This window comes from Rhinolophus sinicus, linkage group LG05 (genome assembly GCF_036562045.2).
Source record: "Rhinolophus sinicus isolate RSC01 linkage group LG05, ASM3656204v1, whole genome shotgun sequence".
In the NCBI taxonomy this organism is placed as follows: Eukaryota; Metazoa; Chordata; class Mammalia; order Chiroptera; family Rhinolophidae; genus Rhinolophus; species Rhinolophus sinicus.
This window is the reverse complement of record NC_133755.1, coordinates 154,011,418-154,037,037: the sequence shown is the minus strand read 5'-3', so window position 1 is coordinate 154,037,037 and position 25,620 is coordinate 154,011,418. Positions and strand designations below refer to the sequence as shown.

At 34.4% G+C, this 25,620-nt stretch overlaps 1 protein-coding gene across 6 annotated transcripts in view; it reads right to left on the bottom strand.

Moving 5' to 3' along the window:
* LAMA2 (laminin subunit alpha 2) overlaps nucleotides 1-25,620 on the bottom strand; it is a 535,718-nt gene that overhangs the window by 49,869 nt on the left and 460,229 nt on the right. For all 6 annotated transcript variants that reach the window (XM_074333565.1, XM_074333563.1, XM_074333566.1 and 3 more), the window contains 7 exons: nucleotides 21,077-21,193; nucleotides 19,500-19,682; nucleotides 15,293-15,447; nucleotides 9,280-9,423; nucleotides 8,149-8,282; nucleotides 5,540-5,699; nucleotides 2,584-2,708 (listed from right to left, as the gene is read on the bottom strand). In XM_074333565.1, coding sequence (XP_074189666.1) covers nucleotides 2,584-2,708; nucleotides 5,540-5,699; nucleotides 8,149-8,282; nucleotides 9,280-9,423; nucleotides 15,293-15,447; nucleotides 19,500-19,682; nucleotides 21,077-21,193 — 1,018 coding nt within the window. The remainder of the gene's footprint in view (nucleotides 1-2,583; nucleotides 2,709-5,539; nucleotides 5,700-8,148; nucleotides 8,283-9,279; nucleotides 9,424-15,292; nucleotides 15,448-19,499; nucleotides 19,683-21,076; nucleotides 21,194-25,620) is intronic.

Below are 25,620 nucleotides of genomic sequence, written 5' to 3'. Positions count from 1 at the left end.
TCACAACTATATCCCATCTACTGACTACTGCATAAATGTGAATTTCTAAAACTGACATTTCAAGATCTTATATAGAATTTTCTCATTCTATGTCTTATAGCCTCATCTTCCCCATATAATTATTTCTGTTCTAAAACTGGAACGATTGGTCTTTATGTTAAACTGTCATCTACGTTCTCCTGAAAAACAAACAAACAAACACCAGGAGTCCTGTAAAAATTATTCCTACAAATACCAAGGATTATAGGAAAACAGGGTTAGGGCAGGTCACTCAAAATTTATGCAAGGTTGTAATCAGAGCACTCACAAACATAGTAACGATCTTGACCAAAATATTATCATCATTCAAAAAGGTATGCTAAACATTTTTAAATAAATAAATATTCCAGTAAATATAGAACTTTACCTTAAATGCAACAGGTGAAGGTAGTTTGATGGCAAGGAGTGTAAGGATGGGTTGACCCTGTTGACTGACTGTCATAGTGACAATGCACAATTATGGAGGAGAACTGGGCATCGAACACTTCTTAGAGTGCTTGGCCAACCCAAGGCCAAGTTTGCGGGTGACTGGGCACTGCGTGCAGTCTGTGTGTGGGTCTAATACTCCTGAGCTTGGTGTTTTCAGCTGTGTGGGTGTACTTTACTGCCTTTACTTGGTGATACAAACATTAATATGCTGGGAAGAGCTGTTATGAACACTCACTGAAATCATTTTCCCATTTGTCAATCCTGTATTAGAAAATTCACATTTGTGAAATAAGCAAAACATTGGTTTTCCAGCCTTCCTAACTTTGGTCTCACTCATCCCTAGCACTCGAATGCTCTCTACAGTCTAGCTGCCATCTCCTCTTTTGGACTTTTACTCTGTGTCAAGGCTCACATCAACTGTCACCTCCTCCAGAAAGCAGATCTTAATTCTCATAACCTTAGTATACTCTGAGTGTACCTTTTTAAAGGAACTTTTGTCATGCCTTGTGTTTTGACTTTTTTAGCATTTCCCTTTTCCTCCCTTCTTGGCTCTGAGTTTCTCAATGCCTAGGACTGGATCATATTCATACTAATACCAGGAAATTGAAAATGTGAATCACTCTTACCTGAAAAACACCCTACACACACACACACACACACACACACACACACACACACACACAAACACTATTATAAGTATATTAATTTACATAATACTTTATGTACTGAAGGCACGGAGACCTTTGCAGAATAGATAATTAGTGATGTTATCTTAACACATGTTATGCATTGCTGAACAGACATTTAAATGTTTTCGATGTTTTGTTGATAATAGGCTTTTGAAAATCCTACTTATACATTTACCAAAGACATGTTTAGGGAAAAGTTGGTATTGACTTGTGAGCAACAGAATATTAATGTGGACCTCACTGACTTTGTTGCATTGAAAGAATTTTACAGATAATCATTCCATGTTAGACTTTATGGAATATTATTGACCAAACCATGTTAAACTGTAAATGGGTCAGGCTTTCAAACTGTCCTCAGTGCCATGTTGACAAGCCTTTAATGACAAGATAGAGTTGGAGGTTAAAACTTTTAGAGAGAGACTTTTTTTTGAGGGGGCGCTACTTCTTCTCTGAAACTCGAGATGATGAGAAAGACTTGTGAAGGACATTCTGCCATTAATGGGGAATTTGAGTCTTGGCAAGGAGTATGTGCCCTTTAAGTTGGAAGTAAAACAAATGCAAACTCCTAACCTATTGATTTTAGAGTTGCTATGTGTATATATTAACCTACCACGTATTTAATTTACTATCATTAAAATCATTATAGGCTCAGTTAATTAGTAGGCTCTAAGTTTCATAAGCCGAGAAATCCTCGACTACTAGATAATTAGTCTATATTCTCTACTCAGGTTTATATAATAATATTTATTCTCTACATATGCTTTGTATGCTTGTTAAATAGTTTTAAATGCCTACATTCTAACCTCTCTGTTATAATTGATGATGTGTATTACGGCACTTTCTTCTGGCTTACCTTGGCCCCTTCTTCTCCTTTTGTACTTAAACAGAATCTTCAAGGCCCATGGTTTCCACTTGAAACACTTACCAAACCCAAGGTGTTATTTGAAAAATCCTGCAGGAGATAAAACTTGCACTAGGGTCCTATATGTTGTTATAAATATAAATGGCATGATTCCAGGCTTTGTGAAGGCCTGAAGCTTAATTATTATAGCTTGAAAGAAAGCTCTCATTAAAAGAAATTTTGACTACAGGATAGCCATACACATGATAAACCTCCTGGATATGAAGGAAAGTTGGAGTGGAAAGAGATAGTAAGTAGCCTTAACTGATTGAAGTTAAAATACGTGACCTTTGCAAATTTTACAAAAACATATCACCATGTAAAACTACAACTAGAGCAGCTCCCAGGACCCTGGAAATTGCCTGCACAAATTGGGGAAGGGACTTGAACTTTCATTAGCTTCATGGTAAATTCACTTTGAATGTAATCACTTCAAGCCTGTTCTATATCATCCACATGCTAATAGCATATTGCAAAATAAAGCTAGAGCTTTGATGATGCACAGGTCAGACCATCTTGACTAACCTGACAGTACATCCTTTGCAGTCACCTTCTATTTCTCGGAAATTCCACAACCCTATCGGCTTGCTGTCAAAGAATGTTTCTCCCATACAGCCGGTGAATGTTATCACACGTACAGCATCAGCCTTCTGCAGAAAAAAAATATATTTGTTAGAATTTGTAATTTCACAAACAAACCTTTGCATACCCGTGAGAGTTAGTAGCAGCAGAATCTGGAGTATTCTTCACTCTTTCTGATATTCGTGGTTTGTACATATTCATTTTCTAGCCATATTGTATCCTCACAGATCCTGCTTATTTTGTGCTATATCAGTTTATCACCATTAGTCAATAAATAATTCCTAGCTTCTGATTTTAAGTGAGCTGCTTATCGTCTTTGAGATTCTATTTTTTTTTTTTTTTTGGCTCTAACATGGACTTATTAGGAGAACTAAGTTAGGTAATTTACTTATGGTACCACATTCAGCACCTAACACAGAGTAGGTGTTTATTAAACCTTAGTGCTCTTACACCACTGAGAACATTTCTTCCAGAGATCCTGAGAAAGGGTACATCCTGACCACACACAGGGAGAGAAAAAGTTTGCATGTAAATTACCCTATGATAATGCTGTCTCCAACTTTTCATTTCCTTTTACACCCAGGCAGGTTTCCAGGGCAGAAGAATGAAGGGAAAGAGTAAATTTATAAAAGAATAGACCATGTTGGTTTGTTTTCTGGTATACGCAGCACAGGGCCTGACATCTAATAGAGCCTCAATAAATATTTATTGAATGGCAACCTTGATACCGTTCTCACAGGGAAAGGTCTTAAGCTTGATATATAACACAGCCACGAAGAAGAAGAAGGACATGATCCACTCGAGAGAATCTTGCTGTAATTTAAACAACTGTTTCTTTTGGCACTGACATATTACAAATAAATGCTAGATTGTAGTGCCTATAGTTTTAGAAACATTTTGCCAAACCTAATTCACATTTATCTAAATAAACTAGGGGGAAAAGTGAATTAACATGTGTGGGTTTCAGAACAAATATAGGAAGATGGTCACTGAACAGTTAAAATCTGTAGATATAATTTTAGGTTAAACTCATCAATATATGTGCACCTTCCTGCCACTGTGATCAAATGGTGATCTGCCTTGTAGACAGAATGTTCAATGAAGAAAGAACGTAGAAAGAGTGACTGGCATTTGTAAGTCAGACAGTCCCTGGGATTCTCTGTCATCAGTCAGAGCCCCTCTTAATTTTCCAGAGATTGATTATACCACTTGTGGATGCTACTCGCTTTTTGCTTTTCCCTCTTGCATCCTAAAAAAATACTGGGAATATTTTCTTGCTCCTTTGAATTTTCATCAGTATGTGGATTTAGTTACTTGTTTTCAGCTTTCGGTTCATATTCTGGTGTGACAGTTGCCTTGAAATTCTTGGCCAAAAGGATAAAGATTTTCTATAGATTTCATTTGTCTGTTTTCTTTTCCCTGAGACTGGCCTAAGAAAGTTGCTTCGTGATAATGACATGTGGATAATAATAAAAATTATTTAAGGTGCGATTTAAGGTGCGACTACCATGTCTTACGCATTAGTCATAAATTTTATGCACATGATCTCACTATTCATTGTGGAAGCGAAACATGATGATTAAGTGGGAAGACTCTTGTGCCTGTGAACCTGTGTTCAAATCGCAGCTCTACCTTAAATTGCTGTGTGACCTTGGTCAGGTCATTTAACTTCCATCTTATTTAGATTCCTTAACTAGAAATCAAGGAGGACAACCTCCTTCTGGGGTTGAAAATTAAATAAGTTAATTCATTTAAATTAGTTAGAACATTACAGAGTGCATAGTAATGGCTATGTCAGTGTTATGAAAGTTTATTATTGATATGCAGGCAATGTAAATATTCTCATCTCCCTTTTCTAGTTGAGACAACTGAAGCCCAAGGGGTTAAGTAACTTGCCTAAGGTCATATTTTAGTAAGTGAAACAGCAGAGAACCCAACCTGAATTTGATTTCAAAATTCATGGTTTTTGTACTGCTCTGCACTACCCCTGTATTTATCTTTCTTGAGAGGAGAAGAAGTTGGCAATACGACTATATATTTCTATGTAGCATATGCATTTATATGCGGTTCTAAGAAACGAGGATGATTTTAGTGTGGAGTTGGGGAATCAATTACAATCCTTTCAGAGTCACATCTCGTACACAGAGCCAATAAAACAACCTCACTGTATGAAGGTTGAGTTCTCATAAATTTGAGGTCACCCTGACTTTTCACATTTTCTGACTAATCTCATCCCAGGATGATTCTGACAAGCCCAGGATTATCCATTATATTTGGTTGTGCTTTTACATCTCACCCACAGGTCGTTTTCCAACACCTAAATCCCATTTAATCAGCACAAACTTCTTTAAAATGCAGGCATTTTGCAATTTGCAATGCACAAGGACCTGTCATGAAGCGATTATGAATATTAAGCGCATTACTTGATAAGAATGAGAAGAGTAACTTGAAAACTTTTAAAATCGGAACATGATTTGAAAACTTACAATTCCTGTGATATTTCCCAAGGTATTTATAAATATTTTAATTAGATGTGAATTTGAACTTTATAGCACTTCATATCAATAAATCATAAATTGATTCAGAAAATGGAGTATATTTAAAAAACACTTTGCTCTTGAGGCAACTAAAATAAGAATATATAAAAAAAAATTGCTGCCACAGATTAGGGCAGAACAACTGTTTAAGTAAATACCCATAGGCTTAAAAATATTGTGTTTCCAACACTGAATACTCAAAGAAGAAAATTCTTCCTCAAAATAAATTCCTGTGTTCATAAACACAAATTAAGTAAAAAGTGGTCAATTTTTGCAGAGCTTTATCGGGCCTTCCCCAAAGGTAATCATGTAAGGAGTTGTCCACAAAAATGAAATAAATGGGATCAGGAAGAACACATTACCTTCAATTTCCCAGTCAAGCCACCAACGAACAGCATTGCATTTGCATCCACATCTAGAATTGTATACCCTGGAGGAGATGCTGAGTGGTATGTACTGGGTACAATGCTGGCTTTGGGTCCATCCAGGGCCCTCACAGAAATACTTCCATTTCTCCCAGTTCTTCCAGGGTACATATTAAAAGGAAGTGAAAAAAAATACAGAAAATGGAATATATATCACACAGCTGTAACTTCAGACTGAAAATGCATGAGAATGTAGAGACTTGTTTTGGAATATTTAAGAGATAACTGGGTGCTTAGCTTCAAAACTTCCAGATTCATTAAACTGTAAATCAAAACCCAGAGTCTGATCTTCGCTGGATGTTTACTGTCAGATTCAGGGCCGGTGAGAAACATATCCTGATTCTGCGTGTGTCCATTGATATGAAATGACACAGCAGCAATTAGGTGATAGAATTGATATTATTAAATAAAAAGGCTTTTTCCTATTGCTTTACAAAACAATTTACTATGTACCAACCCATACTATTTAAACAAGTTTATATTACTTTGTTGAGCATTTCGTTGAATTTAATTCAGCAAGTGAACCCTGAATAATCCACCCTTCTGCATTACAAACTGTATAATGTCTCCTAAAATCCCTTATTATATCTTGAATCCAGATTTGCTCAAGTAGTCTTTCTGGAATTGTGCATCTTTTATTGTTTGGCATACCATCTTCATGTATATTGTATAATTAATCGCTAGTCTCCAGAGCTGCGTATACAAATTGTGTACAAGAATTTCACTTTTAAATTTAATTAATATGATTTTGAAAGCTAACATTATTGTATTTCATTTTCTTTTTTTAAGTGATTGATGTCCATGAATTGTTAAATATGAAAATCTGATCTCATTTCTGAGACAAGCAGTCATAAGGAACTTTAGTGTCACATTTCTTTCTCTGCTATCTCATTTTGGCAATCTTTTAATCTTTGAGGGTTCAGTATTAATTGAAATACATGGAAACAACAGAATGAATTTGTCAAATAAAATTCTTCTTTAACAGAATATATCTCTTCTGATAATATAACTGCACTTCGTAAGTATAAGTATTCTGAAGTCCTTAAAATACTTAATCCCCTGGCCCAGCCCTACAACAGGGAAGCATATTTTGTCTGTCTGTCTCTCTGTCTGTCTGTCTGTCTGTCTGTCTCTCTCTCTCTCTCATACACACACACACACACACTTTTACTGAAGATCTTACAAAGGAACCAAATATGTTGCTTCTCATTAAGTTTTCTTTTAAACCTTTTATGATGGAAAAATTTAAACAAATACAAACACAAAATGAAATGCTATGGACCTTCACCTAGATTCAATAATTACCAGATTGTTGATCAACTTCATCTTTAACCCTAGGCCCTTAACAATAAATACCTCGCAACTGTTAGATGCCGTAGGTGTAGTACAGAGTTAAGAATTAGGAAAAGAAGAGAAAATGAGGGGAAAGTACCTAGGATAGGAATGGGTTCTCTAAATAATCCATACACTGCTAGAAGTTAATTGAATTAAAGCTTCAAAGATAAAATTAATCAATTTCCTGTTATTTCCCCTTTTCAGTAGTGTGGACCTGACATACATTTGTGCCATCATTCAGACATGCCTGTAGGCAAGATTGCTTTGTAGACTATAGAGGAACTGTGCACGCCAATGGCAGGCACCTACAGCAGTTCTTAGGCTCTGGCTTGTGCTGAATGAGGTTGAGTTGCAGCACTTCTGCAGGTGTGGTGGTATGACTGAAAGCACTGAACCTCAGAATTCCTATAGGACAGCCAGAAGAGGGGCCTAAAATAAACTGGTCACTCTGGCCAATACCTTGAAAGTTTGTCAGGTCCTAACAGGGACTACAAAGATACCCATTCACACACATTTATACATATAAGGTCTGACAATTAAGTTCGCGAACTCATCCTAGAAAAAGTGCTACATGCCTCATTGCTGAATATAACTACTGTCGCCTTCAAAGTACTCCCCTTGGGAAGCTAAGCACCAATGCCAGCGCCTAGTTCATGCTTCAAAGCAGTTTTGGAACTCTTTTTCTGGAATGGCCATCAGAGCTGTCGTCATATTACCCTTGATGTCCTGAATGTCACCAAATGTCTTCCTTTCAATATTTCCTCTATGTTCGGGTAAAGAAAGAAGTCATTGGGGGCCAGATCAGTTGAGTAGGGAGGGTGTTTAGCCAGTTATTTGTTTACTGCCTAAAAACTCCCTCACACACAGTACAGTGCCATGGATTATTGTGATGTAAGAATTGTTGGTGAAAAGTTCAGGTCATCTAACTTTTTCACACAGCCTTTTCAGCACTTCCAAAGAGTAAACTTGGTTAACTGTTTGTCCAGTTGGTACAAATTCATAATGAATAACCCCTCTGATATCAAAAAAGGTTAGCAACATTGTTGCAAAGAAGTTCACAAACTTAATTGTCAGACCTTGTATACATATGATAAAATTTGTATACATACATAGCTACCTTCTTGAAACAGAAACAGGAGTTTTCTTATAAACTGGTAAACTACTTCGAAGTTCTGTCATTTAATTATCTTAATCGTCATTGAATTAGTTACCTTGATGCTTCAATGCGGTACCAATATGAGTCATCAATAGTCAAATCCGGATACTCCACACGACCGACTCCAGATCCAACATCCCAGAGGAAGCTTACTTTGCCTTTACGCATTTCTATAGCCAGAAAGTCGACCTAGTTCAGAGAGACACAAAAACAATACATATCAGACATAAAGCACCCAGAAAGAGAAGTCCAGAAGTCATTTTCAACAGGTGCTATTTACAGATAATTATTTACAGAAATAATCAGAAGTCTCATGATGAAAATTCCAAAATAATTGATCTATTATTATGTATGATTAAATAATATTTTATTATTGTGTCTTTAAGGCAACAAAAATACTGCTGAGGCATATGTGTTAATTTAACTAATTCTAATTAGGACTCATTTTGAGACAAAAGTCTTTTTTCACTCTGATACTTGTGATAGAGATAAAAAGCAAATAATTGGATTCATAATTCATTGTTTTCACCAAGGGCGATGATGTTTTGGGGGGCCCAGGTGTGATTGTTTTACTCAAGATGACCCAAAACTTCTCACCTGAATTCCAAGTAATGACTTATGCGATGAATGGTCTGTAGAAAAGTCTTATTGATTTTGGAAGGTACCCATGCATGTAAAGTCAAACGGTTCAAATGAAAGGAATTAGAACATTTTGGGTGGGCTTTTGTAAATACAACTTCTTTGAGTCATAAATTCAACATGCATTAGAAGAAGAATTTTCATCGGTAAAAAATTAGTACACAATTTGCCATTTTCATTTAATGTGAAAGTTCATTGTAATTTCTCAGAGAGAAGTGAAAAAAAAGAAAAAGCTTTATTGCTATTAGTCTTTCTTCTTAAATAGCTCGATATGGAAATCTAATTCAAAATAAATGCTAGTATCCTCACAAATGAAAGCAGATGTACCTAAGTACTGTAAAAAAGTTTTCATTTCATTTGCCTTTTAACTTACTTTGGCACTTTAGAATTTTGCGAGGTAATATTCAGAGGTTTTCAAATCTGAAAGGCTACATTACACAATTTTGGGATTGTGTTATTGGATTCTATACATTTTCCATACTACCAGGATTAACCTCTGACTATACACACACACAGTAAGCCAAGAAAAGCTGAATATTAGACTTACAAATTTGGCACTTCCAAGGTAAAAAAGGAGGTTGTCAGCAACAGGTGTCTTTACATTGACAATTATATTATTGTAGCTTCCTTTCTTGATTTCTGGCTTGTATGTTCGAATGCAGTCACCTCCCGAGGACACAGATACTTTGATCTTCGAGAAAAACAAGGTACAAAGAGCCAAGACTAAATCTCTCAGAAAGTTTAAATAGCTCCAAAACAACCACAGAGCCATCATCAGCTCTTCTTTGAAGTTATTTTTCTATCATCAAGTAGTATCATTAAATGCCCATATGCAGACACTATTATATTCATTAATGAGGTCAGAGAAGAGTAGCATTTTGACAATAAGCTGTTCCAAGTCCCATGTCTTGTTAGCACACTACTAGTTTTTGAAGCATGCAACTAACAAATTCTTACCTTCATACCTTATCCTTTATGAACATGGGAACATTAGCAAAAGGTGATTTTACATGAAGCTAAATGGTAATGATCTTTATTAAGGTCATTTAATAAAATTTTACCATTCAAATTTCAGCGATTTTGGTATCACTTCAGGTAGGAAACCATTTTTCTTTTCGTTTTCAAGAGGAAATTACCTGCCCTCCCATGTTCTTACAGTTGAAAGAGGCCAAATAGATTTTATTCTAGATGTTCTAACAATAAGAAGAATATTAATCATTCTACTCAGGACATAGATTTCAGAACAAATTATACCTTTTTATTAAGTTTCCAGGAAATGAAACAGAAATCATTTCCAATGGCTATCACTACTAATGTATTTAACAACTCCTTTTTCTTTGGACTAGTACTTAAAAATTACTATAAATTGCTAGGAAAGGAATTCCTATGTGAATAGAACTGGCACTGTTCACACCAATTTTCACTTCCATTTAGGGAGCCTTTCTTTAATCACAGATAACGCTAGCTGATTATTTGATTTAATTTCCTTCGTTTCAGGTGCAGCATCAAAGGGGCACTTTCAGGAGAGCAACGTAGTTGCTTAGCTTCAGAGAGAAACTGTTACTTCGTTAGTGAAAGTGCTCAAAGTAGCAGGCGGAGTTGGAGGGAAGATGTGAAACTTCTCATTGTCACTGATTCAAATTCCCAGCTTCAGGAAGACTTTTGGCCCTCACTAGCAGTGAATTTACATTTTCCTTCTAGCACTTAGTGCTACTCATATAGTTTTTACAATTGGAAGAAAACCAACTAGCATTATTGTTATCCCCATGAAAAGGGCTGTGCAGACTCTAAACAAGGTAGCCTAGGACATTAAACCAGTCTCTATATTATGGTGACATGTCTAATTAGCGTAGGGGTGTTGGATGCAATGGAACTCCTCTCCAAGGGTGGTGTAGACTATGTTGAGAAAGTGCTGGATTCAATATTGGTTGGGTTTCAAAGAGAAAGCTAAGGAAGGATTTTTGGTTGTGACAAATATGCAAATTAATATATGTTTGAGAACCTCTGGGGACACGGCAGATATGTTGAATCTACTATAGACTCTGCATAAGTCATGTGTTTATATACTGTTTCTTCAGCTAATTTGCTATCCAAATTACGTCTTCAAGTGGAGGAAATAGTGTGCTCGAAAGAAATAGGGGCTCACCCCAGTGGAGCTCTGTGCGGTGGCCTGTGGCTGGAATAATCTAGGAAGCCTTTTGCTTAGACTGCTTTCCCAGTGCTTGTCTTCCCTGTAAAGGTGGGGCCCAGTCTGCTAATTGAGGGGCAGAGCACTGGGGTCCACTCTGGTCCCCAGAGTGTTTGCTCTGTGTCCTGGAGAACATAATCTTCCTGGCTGTATGGTTTTTCATTTAGGTAGTTAGTTCTTTGTTCTACAAATGAGGGAATTTCCCTTCTATATAAAGTGTTAGAAATGAATTGCAAAAAATAGAAGCAGGAAATGTACAACTTTTCTTCTGGATGTTAACACTATAAAACAGATGTGCAGTGGAGGTTGTCAGAGGATGTTACATGGTAGATGAGAAGCTGTACAGAGGGTTCTCCAATGGCTTAGAGATAAAAAGGATAAAGTAAAGCAAGAGAAAGAGGCTATAGTAGAGGGCAGGTAGGGGAAGTACAGTCTTCAGGTGTTTCAATGTTTAGGAAAAGGTGTGGGATATAGTGAGTTTTTAGGAATTTACAGCAAATGAACCAAAACCATCATCAGAGAAGACCTTGGCACTGGGCAAATTTAATATCTGAGGCAGGCTATAAGCCCCACTGACATCATAAGATCAAAAAGAAGAGATCATGGTCTGACTGGAATTCATGAGTAGAATAGATCGAACAATTTCTGGGAGGAATCATATCCACATTTCTAGTGGGGCTGGATTAGTAGTCAAAAGTGAAAATGTGTGTAGTTTGTTTTATCGTTATTTCACGTATGCTTTATAGGCTTGGCCACAGAGCCATCTTATGGCTAGTTTAATCACAAATAACTTACTTTTGTTTAAAAAACACGATATTATAATCCTCCTCGGTTACTGTTAAGAGAAAAAAAGACTGAATATGGGTGGAATCAAGACCGTTTGGTCACACGATGAGTTTCTGCCCTTGCTTAAGTGTGTCTGATAGAAACGATAGGGGATTACACGATTGGTGTATTGAAAAGAGGGTGGCTGAAGTGTAGAAGACAGCACTGGTCCCAAGGCCTAACTGCACTGATGCAACTCCATTTGAGAATTAAAAGTCTAAGAAGGTAGCTGTTTTACAGCTAAGGGTATTTAACGTCACTAGGAGTTACAATCAATCTGCTTTATAGAACACTTTATGTATCTAAAAAATATGGTTCTCTGAACAAAATGATGCTGTAATACCCAATATGCCAGCGATTAATCTTGTAAAGTAACCTATTGGTCAACTCTTATACATTTATATACTAAATCCTCTGTATTTTCTGTTATCTGTTTTCTAGTTTTGAACATACGCTCAATACCTGAACAATTCAGGCAGCCCAAGCTGTTGGTAACCAGTTCACAGCTACAAATTTCTCCATTTAAAAAGTTTGTGTTTTCATTTAAAATTATTGCTATTGTTACTAACTTAAAACACGGAAATATAAGCATAGCATTTATAAATTTCTCTAGAGGAAAGCTCTAGGATATATCCCTCATAAGAAGGGAGAGATTTCTGAAACACAAACATCTTCTTAAGATATTTGCTTCTATCAACTACTGTTATTTCTAATGTGAATCCTTATATGACTTCTAAACAAAAATCACTAAGCAAAAATCTTTAAGGCATTTCTCATAAACATTATTTACCAATTTATCATTGTGAACTCAGTTAAACATTACTGAGGATCCCATTATTATATCTATTGAATTTTCACTGCATTTGTTATCCACTAAAACTAGGTCATTCATTTAAAAAGAATACCAGCCAATCAATTTCAAAGTCAACAAACCAAAAAGAGCTACTTTAAAATAAATGTCTTTAATTTCTTGGTCACATTGAATGTGTGTTAGGGCCATATCCAGACACTTGTGCCAGATTACAAATATGTTTATAAATCATCCAAATGTCATGTCCGATTAGAACAAAACTCCTTTAAAAAAAAAAAAAAAAGGCTGCTTACATATTTCCAACATCTTATAAAAAGTAAGGTGCTTTTTTGTAACTTTTATTTCCAAAAGTGACTGAAAATGTCCTTAAGAGGCATGGACAATGGTCACTTTTTCTAGCATTACTTTTATACCTGTCTTTCATTTTCTGTTTTGAGATAGGTTTTATATATTTACATGCCAGAATTTTATCTTTTTCCCCAGGGGGTGGGATGGGACAGCTCTCATAACTGATAAATGTTTTAAAATTTCTTTATAACGAAGACATAAATATATCCATATTTTACCACTTGACAACTAACTAAGTCAGAGAATGTGGCTAAGTATGTGATTCACAATAGAATATTTACTACTGTTTCTTCTTCAAATGTAATATTGCAAAGCATATGAGTGGTATATCAATCTGTTCCTTTATCTTGCCACTGCCACAGTTGGGTCTCTTATTAAATTTCCTTCCTTCTTTCTAGTTTTCTCATCTACCCCACAAACTACTTCCAGATTCATATTCAAAAAGCTCAGCTCTGATTATACTATATTTAATGGTCAAGAACTTTCAGCTTCTCCTCACCCATAAGGTTTATTTCAGGTACAATTGCAGCTAAAGGCAACTGCTTAACTTACCATTCCAGGTCTGACAAGACTTGGCCTCCATTGACTTTTCCAGTTTAATGTTCATTTTACCAATAGTCTTGGGAAACTAGATTGTTCTTTCATGAAATGACCCTGAAACTATCTTCTCTCTCTGCCTTGGCTCAAGCTATTTCCTCTTCTCATAATGCTGTCTTTTCTCCTCCTCCCTCCCCGGCACCCCCACCCCCATGTCCAACACTATCCTACTTCAAGGCGGTGTAGCTCAAATCCCTCATTTCAGGAAATCTTCTGATCCCTACTGGAGGTGATCTTTCCTTTCAGAACTTATATCACTTCCCATTGTTCATACAATGTAGCATAATATTCTGCATTACCTTTTTTGTGTGTGTACATATCTTATTTCTTCTACTACATTATAAACTTTGCGAATTCGTCATTCATCTTTGTGCACCTCACAAGTAGCCTTGAACACAGGAGATGCTTTTTCTACATTGGCTAAATCGTAGACAAAACTCCAAACCTTGGAGTGACGTGAGATTTATTTTTACCTTGTGCTTCACATATACAATAATCACCTGACGTCAGACTGCCTACATGGTTTTCCTATCATAGCTCAATATCGTAGCTCATATGTCTTCTCAACCCTCTCTGCTTCTTTTATTTGAGCTTATGTACATCATCTTCACTAATCTTTTTGTCATTTTCTGAGTTTCTCTTCAGTCAGTCATGAATTCCTTTTCAAAGTATACCTTGAACTTACTGTAATGACTTCTTTAGAAGATATATATAATATAGAATATATAATACAATATATATAATATATAACATATAATATGTAATATATAGATATATTACATATATTACATATATTATATATATATAGATCTATATATTATATATAGATATATAATATAGATATATTATATGCAATATATAGATATATAGATATATATACATATATATTATAAATTGTCACTCAGCATAATATTCTTGGCCACTACTAAATGAATATAAATTGATGGATTAAGAAACATCCTTTCTGGTCATTCTAGCTCCATAGTTGTTGGGAAAACAGAATTTTTGGGAAGGAAGCCTTAGGTATTTAAAAAGATTTGAGTTTAAACATGACAACATGAAAACTATCACTTTTTCCTTCTATTTCTAAAGGCATCATGAGATGACTTTACTCAGCCAGATTAAGTTTCAAATTGGCACTTAACAATTCTGTCCTGGTTTGTTAGGATCCTACTTTCTAGAAAGTTCTGCATCTATCCTAATAGTCTTCTAATCAATTTAGTAAAGAGCATAATTTTGAGATAACCTAGGTGTTTCCTATGCTTACTCTAAAAAAAAGAGAAAAAACTGAGAAAATTGTTTGTAACCAAAACAATTTTTGTTATTGCTTATACTCAGACAAAATAATATATATATATAAATAAAATAATGGTTCCTCTTTGCTTTTAATTCATATAATCTTGTTCATTCTTTTCTGCTACAACCCTACTGGTTGGCTCTTTTTCATTTCATCAAGAGCAAGGCACTCTCATTCATGCTTTTTTAGTATACTAAAATAAGGTTTCCATTCTTGCTATTTGTATTTCTCTATTCAAACAATAATAAAATATGCCAGAATTTCAATCTCTAAAACAGTAAGTGGTGATCATTCTTCTCAAGAAATGTCTTTTGAAATTTACTAAAAAGAAAAAAAAATTAACCTACCATTCTCCACTTCCCCCTAAAATAACTTCACATTAATGGCAAAGAACCAGAGATCATTCAAAAGGATACATTGGGGGAAGGCATTTCTTCCGGGAATAATACCAAAAATTACAACTGGTTACTGATACTGAAAATAAAACAGCTTACAGAATTGGCTTGTTTCCGGGCTTGATTTATCAGTTCCTTTATCTCAGAGATGTTTTTCTTCAAGTTATCCTCAAGTTCCTTGATGGGTTTGAGTTTATCTATCAGTCGATCAGCTTCTTGTTCGAGATTTTTCACAGTGGCATCTGCATCTGCAACTGCATAGAACAAGATTAGCACATACCAAACACACACACACACACACACACACACACACACACACACACACACACAGACACATTGAAATGAAAACAGCAGCATGCTTAACTAAATTATTGAAATAATTTCATCTTATCCACATGACAAAAGCAAGGCCATGGCTGTTGAAGCAGCTTGTGATGGAAAATGGGAATATTTTAATTGGGGCTCAAGAAGGCCATAGGAGGAGATGTTAGAGGAAAAGAGGCAACATTGGCTTTGTGATGAAGGTGAAAGTGAACATTGACGGTTGAGAATATTATAAACTTAATTTAATGGTTAATTTCTAGCTTCTGCCAATAAGCTAACCTTTACAGAATAGAACTTTAGTCATAGAATCAAGGAAATGAAAGTGTCTTTAAAATGTCACTTAGTGTGTCCAAGCCAGACCTGTATTTAAATCAGGCTTCTCACATAAAATTAGTTTTCTTTCTTTTTCTCACTGTCTTTATTTGCACATCTTAAATAGTGAACCAATCAAAATATCTTCTGAAAACCCTTCAATGTTGAACAACCCTTAGACTAAAGGCCTATTTTATACTTTAATTAAATCTTTCATGCTGCGGTTCATTTTCATTTTGAAGAATAGTTGATTATCCTGTTCTCTATATTATGTTGAACCATATTAAACTGACATTTTTGTAGGGGAAAAAACTTGAATATTAATAATTTCAAAAGGGGTTTAACGCTAAAATAATTGAAGGTTATCACTGATCCATAGAGTTTCAACCTGTGCTTTTCATAGGATGGCAAATGACACATGGAAAATCAATTATTCTATCTCTGGGATGCTGGAAGCCTTATCCAAACGATCTCATTTATTATCTGATTGAGCATGTATTGTTCTGTTTTCTGTCATTGTGAGCCTGATGAAAAAGTGAAACTGCTTAAGGTCTAAGGTTATATGTTCTGCTCAACTATGACTGATCTGCTCTCTGGCTGACATTGCACCTCTGAGAACCAATCCTCAAGAATTAATCAAATGTGCTCAAAAGCAAGGAAATTATTATTTTTAAACTAGGTTTTGAAGTATTTTGAACTCATGCTCATAACTATGAGTTATATTGTTAGTGATGTTTAAAAAGAACATAGGTCTCTTATCAACTTTAAGTAAAAGAGTTACTAAATCAAGAACTGAGTATTTTCTTCCTGCAATGAGGTTATTGGGCTCAAAGCTCTTGTTACGTAATTGTATAGATATTCAACATAACTACAGTTACCCCTTTGTTTTGTACACTTTTAGTAAACCATTTGTCCATTTTTCCCTTCCTTCAATTCTCCAATATTATTCTGATATTCTACAAATTATTCTCGAATTGAGGGGAAATGATTCAGATTAGATTCATGAGAAAGAAAAAGGAGCTAAGCAAAGACTACTGAGGCTTAGGCGAATAATAAATAGATCTTTTTCTTCTAAAGCTCCCAGATACTTCTATCAAATGTTTCAAAAAGGAATCTGGAGGCTCCTCCATTCCCTCTCTTTTTTCTCCTCTATCTCCTAGAGCAGTTTAAGTCATATGGAAATTATCTTCTTGAAGGTTTAAAAATAAATCATCTGTGATATTGAGTCTGATGCTTTCTTGTATAGTAGTTTTTGAAAACTTCTGGCTTTCTTCCATAATTATTTGACTGTATAGATTTTTAAATCACTTCTGAAGATAGGTTTTCATAACGATGTTTTTCAGGAAAATTTTCCATGTCTTTTAATTTTTAAAATTTATTAGCATAGAGTTTTTCCAAATATCCCTTTATGTGTTAAATTTCCTCTCTTATCTAGTTATATCTCCTTGAGAACTTTGCCTATTTGTGCTTTATTTTTCTTGATTAAGGCTGCAAACGTCTAATTTTTTTTTTTTAACCTTTATAGTCCTAAAGATTTACCTCTTGGATTTTTCAGGTCTATTATTTTTCTGTCTTCTAATTCATTAATGTTTTTTTCCATCTTCTTTCTTTTAGCTAATTTTATTTGTCTAACTTATAGAATTGATTGTTTAAATTATTTCAATACTTAGTTATGTAATTGCACTCATTTTCCACTGAGGAGAGCCTTCTCAGATTTTGATATATTGGATTTTATTATTATTATTATTTAATTTGCAGTTTTGTTTTTTACTTTGAATTTAAACTATGGGATGTTTAAGAGAGAATATTTTATATGCTCATTTGTTAAGGTTTCATTTTATTTATTTTATTATGTGCTTTTCCAAATACTATTCTCTAGAAGCATATCAAATACATCCACATAATAACGTTTTGTACAGAAAGATTCTTTTTATATATCTAGCACTAATACTGTAACACTGGGAAGAATAGCTATATAATGTTTAAAGCAATACTAAAACATGGTAACATGCAAAGCTGAAGTTTTTCGCAATAGGCAATCAAGCATAAAGGTTACTAAAAGATAAGTAAGTAAACATATACATACTGATTTCTGCAGGTAATTTCATATGAAAGTAAAACAAAAGAAATTAGAAAATTCATGAGAAAATATTTTTTATGGATATAAAGTAGTGACTATCAAAAAACCGGTACTATCTATCACAGGTACTAATCACAAATGCAACTCATTTTAAGTCAAACTAGTGTTATCAAATAAAAGTACACAAAAATGTGTCATTTAGAGGACATTGTCCATATTAAAAGAAACTTCTTTATAATAGATAGTAAATAGACCCAGTTTAATTATTATTATATACAATTAACTATCTCCATAGAGGATAGGATCAAAAACATTACAGAAAAGGCTATTATCAGATGAGAATCAATTTGAAATTAAATAAAATGATATCTTAAATTACAATGTAAGTAAAAGAGACAATGATACTTATTTTAAAACTTATTTTCAATAATTTTTCAGAGGGAAAGGTGATTTGGCATGCATTTGAACCATTTATTCAGATGAAATCTTTGAATTACATGGAGAAGCTATAGCTGGACTCTTACATAAGAAAAAAAGAATTGTGTCATCTCTTTTTCTCCCTTGAAGAAATGGCAAGGAATAAATCCTTCTCCCTAGGTCTGAAGTGCATATTATATGTGTTTATACTCTTCCTTGCTCATGAGGAGTCATGCTAGTAGCAACTATTATTTCATAGCATCATTAGCATTTGATCTGAGGGTAGGGTGCTGAAAAATCAGGCTCCGCTCCGCCAAACAGCATCTCAATTATACAGCATATACTGTCCATAACAGGGTTTTTGCTATTGTACTCTACAAACATTTTGACACTCAATGAAAATGTTGGTATATAAAAAGGGCTAGTCTCATGAGAGTGACAAGTACAAAAAATCAAGCATCTCCTTTGGTGAAATCACATACTAAGATAATGTTTTCTCACTTGACAGAATGGAAAAAAAATCCTAATATTTATTAACTACACTTAATCATTTAAATTATCATTATATTAAGTTCACTCACATTTCTCAGTAAATCCTTACTAACTCAGTACAACTTAATGCAATATACAAAAGATGTGAAGAAGTATTCTTCTTGGTAAACTTGATAAATGCTTTAATTTCCTGAAAATGTTAACTAAGTGGAATCTAAACAATATAAATATTTTTGAATTTTAACATATTTCTGGTTGATACCATTTTAATATTGTGTTCTAACAGGACTGCTAATAAGTATGCGCCTTGACTGCTAAGTTCCATGAAACTTCACCAACTTTGAGAACAAAATTTCCCAAGTATAACTATATTTTCAATTATAAGAAAGGATTAAAAAGTATTTGGCATCACAATACTGCATATCATGCAAACTTTGAGACGTCCTAATTTCCTGTCGGTTGGACATAACTTGGATGGAAAGAACAGTGGGGCAAAGCTGGGATTCTTGGACTCTAGTTCTGAAGCTCCAGGACACTCAACTCCTGAGCCCAGTCCATGAAACAAGGAAGACAGAACACATTACCACGAGGGTCTCTTCTGAGTCTGACAGTAGGAGTCTAGGGTATTTTTACAGTGTGAAGAAATAAATGACATAATGAAAATGAAAAAGGGACTCTTACTGTTTTTTGAAGGATCTTTTACCACAGCATTTGTTTTGGCTACACTGTCTGCTAGTTGATTGTAATTCTTCTTCAGGCCATCAAGGTTCTGGTGGAGATCTTTAATCTGTGCCAGCACGTCTTTTGCTGTGTCGTTGGCTTGTCTTGCTTTGTCCTTAACAGCTTGCAGTTTAGCGACTGTGTCTGTCAGCAGAAGTGGGTACGAAAAACAAAACGAAAGGTCTGGAGTTGGTTTAATCCATGCTTGTCAAAGTGAGGCTGCATGTACAAAGGGAAAGGCTGAACTTTGTGTCATTCAGTTGTAGCAAACGAAGTAAATTTTTAGCTAAATTAAATTTTCTCGGGGACCTTTGTTATGAATACCCAATTAGCTCTTAAGACAGCAAAGTGATTATTCTAAATGTCTATTGTGATTGCTGCTGAACATATTAAAGACAGAAATTTATCCACATGAGTTATACAGCTTCATCAAAAGTAGGCTTCAGATTTAATCTGCATGTCCAAGGGGTTTTAATGTATTTCAATTTGAGGGTAAGATAGAACATTTTTTTCAATGTTAGACATGTGTTCGTGTATTTATATTTCTTTTCGGCTTAGGAAATTTTCTATGTTCGTTCTTAATTGCTACTGAAGAGGTGATATGAAAACCTGGAAAGTTACTTATGTTTATTTAATGACAAAAATTAAACATCATTAAGATTTGAATATTTCCTATGTTGTATAAATATAAGCATGTGTTTTCATGATCATATTTGTATAAAGATAATATACTGTACATAGAGCTGCCTACTAGTATGTGTAGATTAGTGGTTAAGACCACAGACTCTGTGGGGTTCAAATCTCACATATGCCACTTTTAACAATGCCTTCAGTATCCTATGTCTCAGATTGTCACCTGTAAACATGGGCATAAAAACTGATTCTCCTAAACACTTAGCTGAAGCATACTGAGTAAGCACTCAATAATTGTTAGTAACATTTGTTATTATGTCATGATATGAAAAATACAAAAAGAGTCACTCTAAAAGAATAGCGCTTTCAGGAACTAATACCAAGCAATAACTTCAACTACTTGAAATAGGTAGGAAGATACTGAAGATGTGGTTCAACTGTTCATGTTTTTGAAAGCTGAAACATTTAAGGAACTGAACTTTGCCAAAAAGTATGTGTTGAGAAAGTTGGCTCTCGCCTGCTGTAGGTACAGTGAGAAACTGCCACTTTGTGGTAGTACATCAACAATCTAGAAAACAGTGTCTATATGATTTTATCCTTTTCTGCTAACCTAAGATTTCCAGGGCTGAAACATGGAACAACAATGCAATAACAATATGGCTATATTTTCCTTTTTTGTAACGTAGTCTTACAGATGTCAGCTAAGGTAACAAATGATAAGGAACATAACAGTGTAAAGTATGGTTTAGTTTCTCATTCTCACAAAGAAGAATTCATACGTAAGAGAACCAGTATCTAACATCCTGACAACAATATAAATGTAACGCTAGAAAAGTGGTAATAGATAGAACATTCTTTAAAAGTTCAGGTCAACTGACATAGTTTGCAGTATCCTCAGTGTTTACCATTTGGAATTGCTGATAACTTTCCCAAAGTATCATTCAGAGCTCTCAGGAGATCACTGTTTCTAACATGGGCATTTTCTGATTTGGTTTTCAAGCCATTCAGACGGTCATCATTTTCTGTGAACAGAAAACAAACAAGAAAAAGGATGAAATACTTCGATTTAAATTGTCACGGAGCTTATACTTGGATATACAATTTCAAGGTATTTTAATATACAGTTATTAAAAAGTAAGACAATTGATTTAATTCATTTAATTTACTGACATCTATCCATAAATATATTTCAGATCATAATACAAAGACCATTTGATACTTCAGCATATTGAATAATTATGTTTTCTTTTTGGTATCTGATCTCTATCTGACTTAATTTGATGATTTTCTATGAAGAAAAACTTCAAAAGAATCAGTCTTTTACTGATTTTGTAATGATGTCTCCTTGACATCACTCCCATTAATGTCACATTTAAAAAATTATTACCAAAATGGAACATTAAATTAGTTTTTAAAAATTCCAAATAGGGTTGTTAAGCAGACCCTCCCAATTTCAGTAAGCAACACTTATTAATATTTGTTTGAAACAGATATACAAATAAAAGGAACGGAAGAACAACTTCTTGAACATTTCTGCTAACCTGTCATTTTTTTAAATAGAGAAAACATAAGCTTTTCCTTGCTATTTTTGCATGCTTTCTTTAAGATTAAAACATGTCACTTTCTAGATATAACGTAATATTACAAATGTAAATTTTCCAGTTTCTTTCTACTAGTTTTTAATATTGTCAAAACTTTAGGTTAGTTTGTATTGTAATTATACCTAAGCCGTTCAGTGTTTGAGTGTAACAATATAAAGAGTAAAAATTATAAAATGTTTTAGGGGAAAGAAAATAAAGATCCAATCTGCTAAGAATATGTGTTTAGAAATATTATACATAAACTGCAAATGTATTGTAAGATTGAATCTGTCTTCCTTTCCCTACATCATTTGCTAGTGAATAGTAGAACTGGAAAAATGAAAGATATAAAACTCTATGTTTCCTACAATACTTTTTATTTCTTCTGACTGAATAAAGCAGATTGTTTCTTGAATATATTTGAAATAGTTCATTATGTCATACTATTTGTTCCCTTGAGAGATGCATGGTAATTGTTTAAATTCACTCCACAGAAATGCAAAACATAAATAAAAGGCAGAGTCCCCAAGTAAGGAGGCACATTGAGAAAGGACCAGGAAGAAGGGGGTGTCCTAGTTCTGCCTGGTCTGGCCTGGCCAATACTTAGTGATAGGAATGACCTGTAGTCACTGAGTGTGTGTATATGCCATGTTTAGTGTTTGTCAGCTTTGTTGGATTACTTTATTTAATCCTTACAGCAACTTTTACCATGTATGTACAATTACCATCTCAATTTACAAATGGGGAAATTGAAGCCTAGAGAATTTAAGTAAGTTTCCTAAATTTGCATGGTTAAGAAATGGTAGAGTTGGAATTCAAATCCAAGAAGTCTCATTCCAGAAATTATGCTATTAATTACTGCATTCTACTAGAAATTGGCAGCCAAAACAGGGATTAATAGAGCATATTAGGTAGTAGTACCCTTCCCCACCTCGGCTTGCTCCCTTTTTCCCTCTCTTTCTTTTCCCCTATCTTTCCTCTCATTTTATCCTTTATTACCTTAAAAAAATTGGTCACAGTTAAGGAATCTTATGAGCCTCACATAAATAACATATATAATCCAATTGTTATGATTCAGAGAGGATTAGCAATACCTACATGCAAAATGGTAGGCAAGTGTACAAAATGTTCCACATTTTTAAAGAACATGAGAAAAATACAGGAATAGGTAGTTCACAATAAAATACATACAAATAATCAATTACCAAATTAAAATAAAGCACCCAACATTATCATAATTAAAGAACTGTAAAGCAAAACAATAGTGAGGTATCATTTTTCATCTATCAGATTGGGAAAAGTTAAACATCTGATAATACCAAGTGTTCACAAGAGTGTTGGTAGAAGTGAAAAGTGATGACAGTCTGTGAAAAACAATTCAATAAATTTATTAGAATTTTAAATAGAAATGTTTTTTGGCCCAGCCATTCCACTGCCAGATACTTATCCTACAGATATACTTGTAAAAGTATGTCAATATATATCTTCCAGGATATTCATTAGATCTTTATTTGAAGTAGCAAAAAAAGCTCAGTATTAAGGGACTGTTTATATCAATATGGCATATCCACGCAATGGTATATATTACAGTCTTTAAAAAAGAATTAGATGAGTAGGTGTTGATATAAAAAAAAAAAAAATTAAGACCTAGCTAAGAAAATACGCAAGGTATACCATATACAGAGGGTGACAAAAAATGTATACACAGTTTAAGAAAGTAAAGCTGTATTAAAATTGTAATACTCAATATATACCAATAACAAAAGATGAATACAAGTCACCTTTGACTTCTGCAATGACAAGAGGTGCTCAAAGTGGTTATCATCACTGTCCAGTCACTTCTGATTATGGTAAACTATTGCTGATCAACACTGATCAAAGTGTCTACTTGTATAAATTGTTTTGGCAACCCTGGTATATGCTGATACATAAACAAAAGTTTGGCAGAGTGAATCCAGTGGTGGATAGGTGGAGAAGAACATACCAGAGAACCTTGACTGTACTTATAACAGGTAGGAACCAGGAACAAAAATGAAGGGAGTTAATGGTGGTGTGAAGGCTGGTGTACTAAAACCTTTCATTTTATACCTAACTGTGCTGGCTAAATTGTTTTCTCTGTGCAGATATTTCTGCTCTTTTATTTAAAACAATTAAAAAATACTTAAGCATCCTGCACTAGGGCAGAATTATTTGCCAACACGAAGACTGCTGTTTTCGTCACTTCCCTGGTGCCCGGAATGGGCAGACCAGGAGAGACTATATCGCACAGAACAGAGTCAAAACAGTCTTGATTTGACTCTGTGCTCAGTTCCAATTAGAGTTCACGCTTCGGGGTCCTTAGAGGAACTGAGCAGGTCACTGGCAGCTGGAGAACAATCGTAATTTATTGTCTTTCATTGAAGAATAGCAAAGGGAAAAGAAAATAGAAGATTCTTAACTATCAGAGTTCTGGATGTGAAAAAGAGAACTGAACATATTAATTAATGATCCACTCAATTTCATATAAGAGTTTTATAGGCAGACAGATTAAACCATGATTTTACTACAGTCATATAAGCACATAATGTTGTTTAATGCATCTGTTTTTAAGTTCCAAGCCAAAGACTTGACATCACTGAAAAACAAAGCATAAAGTAGTCCAGCAAAGCATGGCTCTAAAGTATCAATATGTCCATTTCAGTCACTAAGATATCATTATTTTCAATTCTAGTTCCTTAAAATTACTTTGCAAGTAATTAGATTTTCTCCTCTGTCAATCACAACTCTTCTTTTTTTCTTTTTTAATATTTCTGCTAGTTCCACTGTCATAATAAAATAAAATCTCTGGATAGGCTATTGAAAGTAAACTTTCAGAAATAAGGCCAGTCTGGTTATGACTGGGATATTTATATTAATTTATTGAGAATAGTTAAAGGGCTGCTCTTTTGTTATTAACTTGGAAGTCTTCATCAATTAAGGAAATGGAATGGTACAAATTTCTTGATTGGATTTGACTTTGAAAATAGCGAAGTATTCAAAATGTTCTGGCAAGAAAGATATTCATGAACAGTGAAAAAAATTCATTTTAAAGGGCATCACTGTTTTATACTATTTTATGCATTCTGATAGCAACCTTGGCTGTACAATCAGACCAGAAGAAAGCCTGATCAAAAGAACATTGTTACTACTGTCTCTTAAGTTCCAAAGCATTAATTTTGATCCTCCACTTTCTGTATTAGAAAATCAAAATATGAATATTCTGACCTGACCTGATTTCTACGTTTCAGCTATTTGACTCCAATTCTTTCTTAATTTATCCTTTTCTACATTCTGATCATTTCTTATTCTGAAGTAGTTTCTAGAATTTTTCAAACCAAGTCTAAACATTTCATAGCTTTGTCAACAGAATTAGGTGAGTAGAAGTTGTGTATAGAGAAGAATTGCAGAAATTAAATTGGAAAACTTACAAAACTATAGCAATGAAAACCTAGAAAAATAAGCACTCCACTGGCTTTAGATGAAAAGATATATGAGGTAGAGTGTAGCTATGGCCAAAATATAAGGAAGAATGCATGAGGTTCAGTTTGAATTGTAACATGGTCAAAGAAACAGTTAAAAGAAAATCCAACCCAATTTTTTTTTTTAAATGTGTTTTTCCAGGACCCATCAGCTCCAAGTTAAGTAGTCATTTCAATCTAGTTGTGGAGGGCACAGCTCACAGTGGCCCATGTGGGGATTGAACCGGCAACCTTGTTGGTAAGAGCACAGCGCTCTAACCAACTAAACTAACCGGCTGCGCCCCCGAACTCAATTCTTTACTTGTAATTTATAGAGAACAATAAAAGGATCCAATTTATAATCCACAGCGACATTTTGTAGGATTTCTTCCC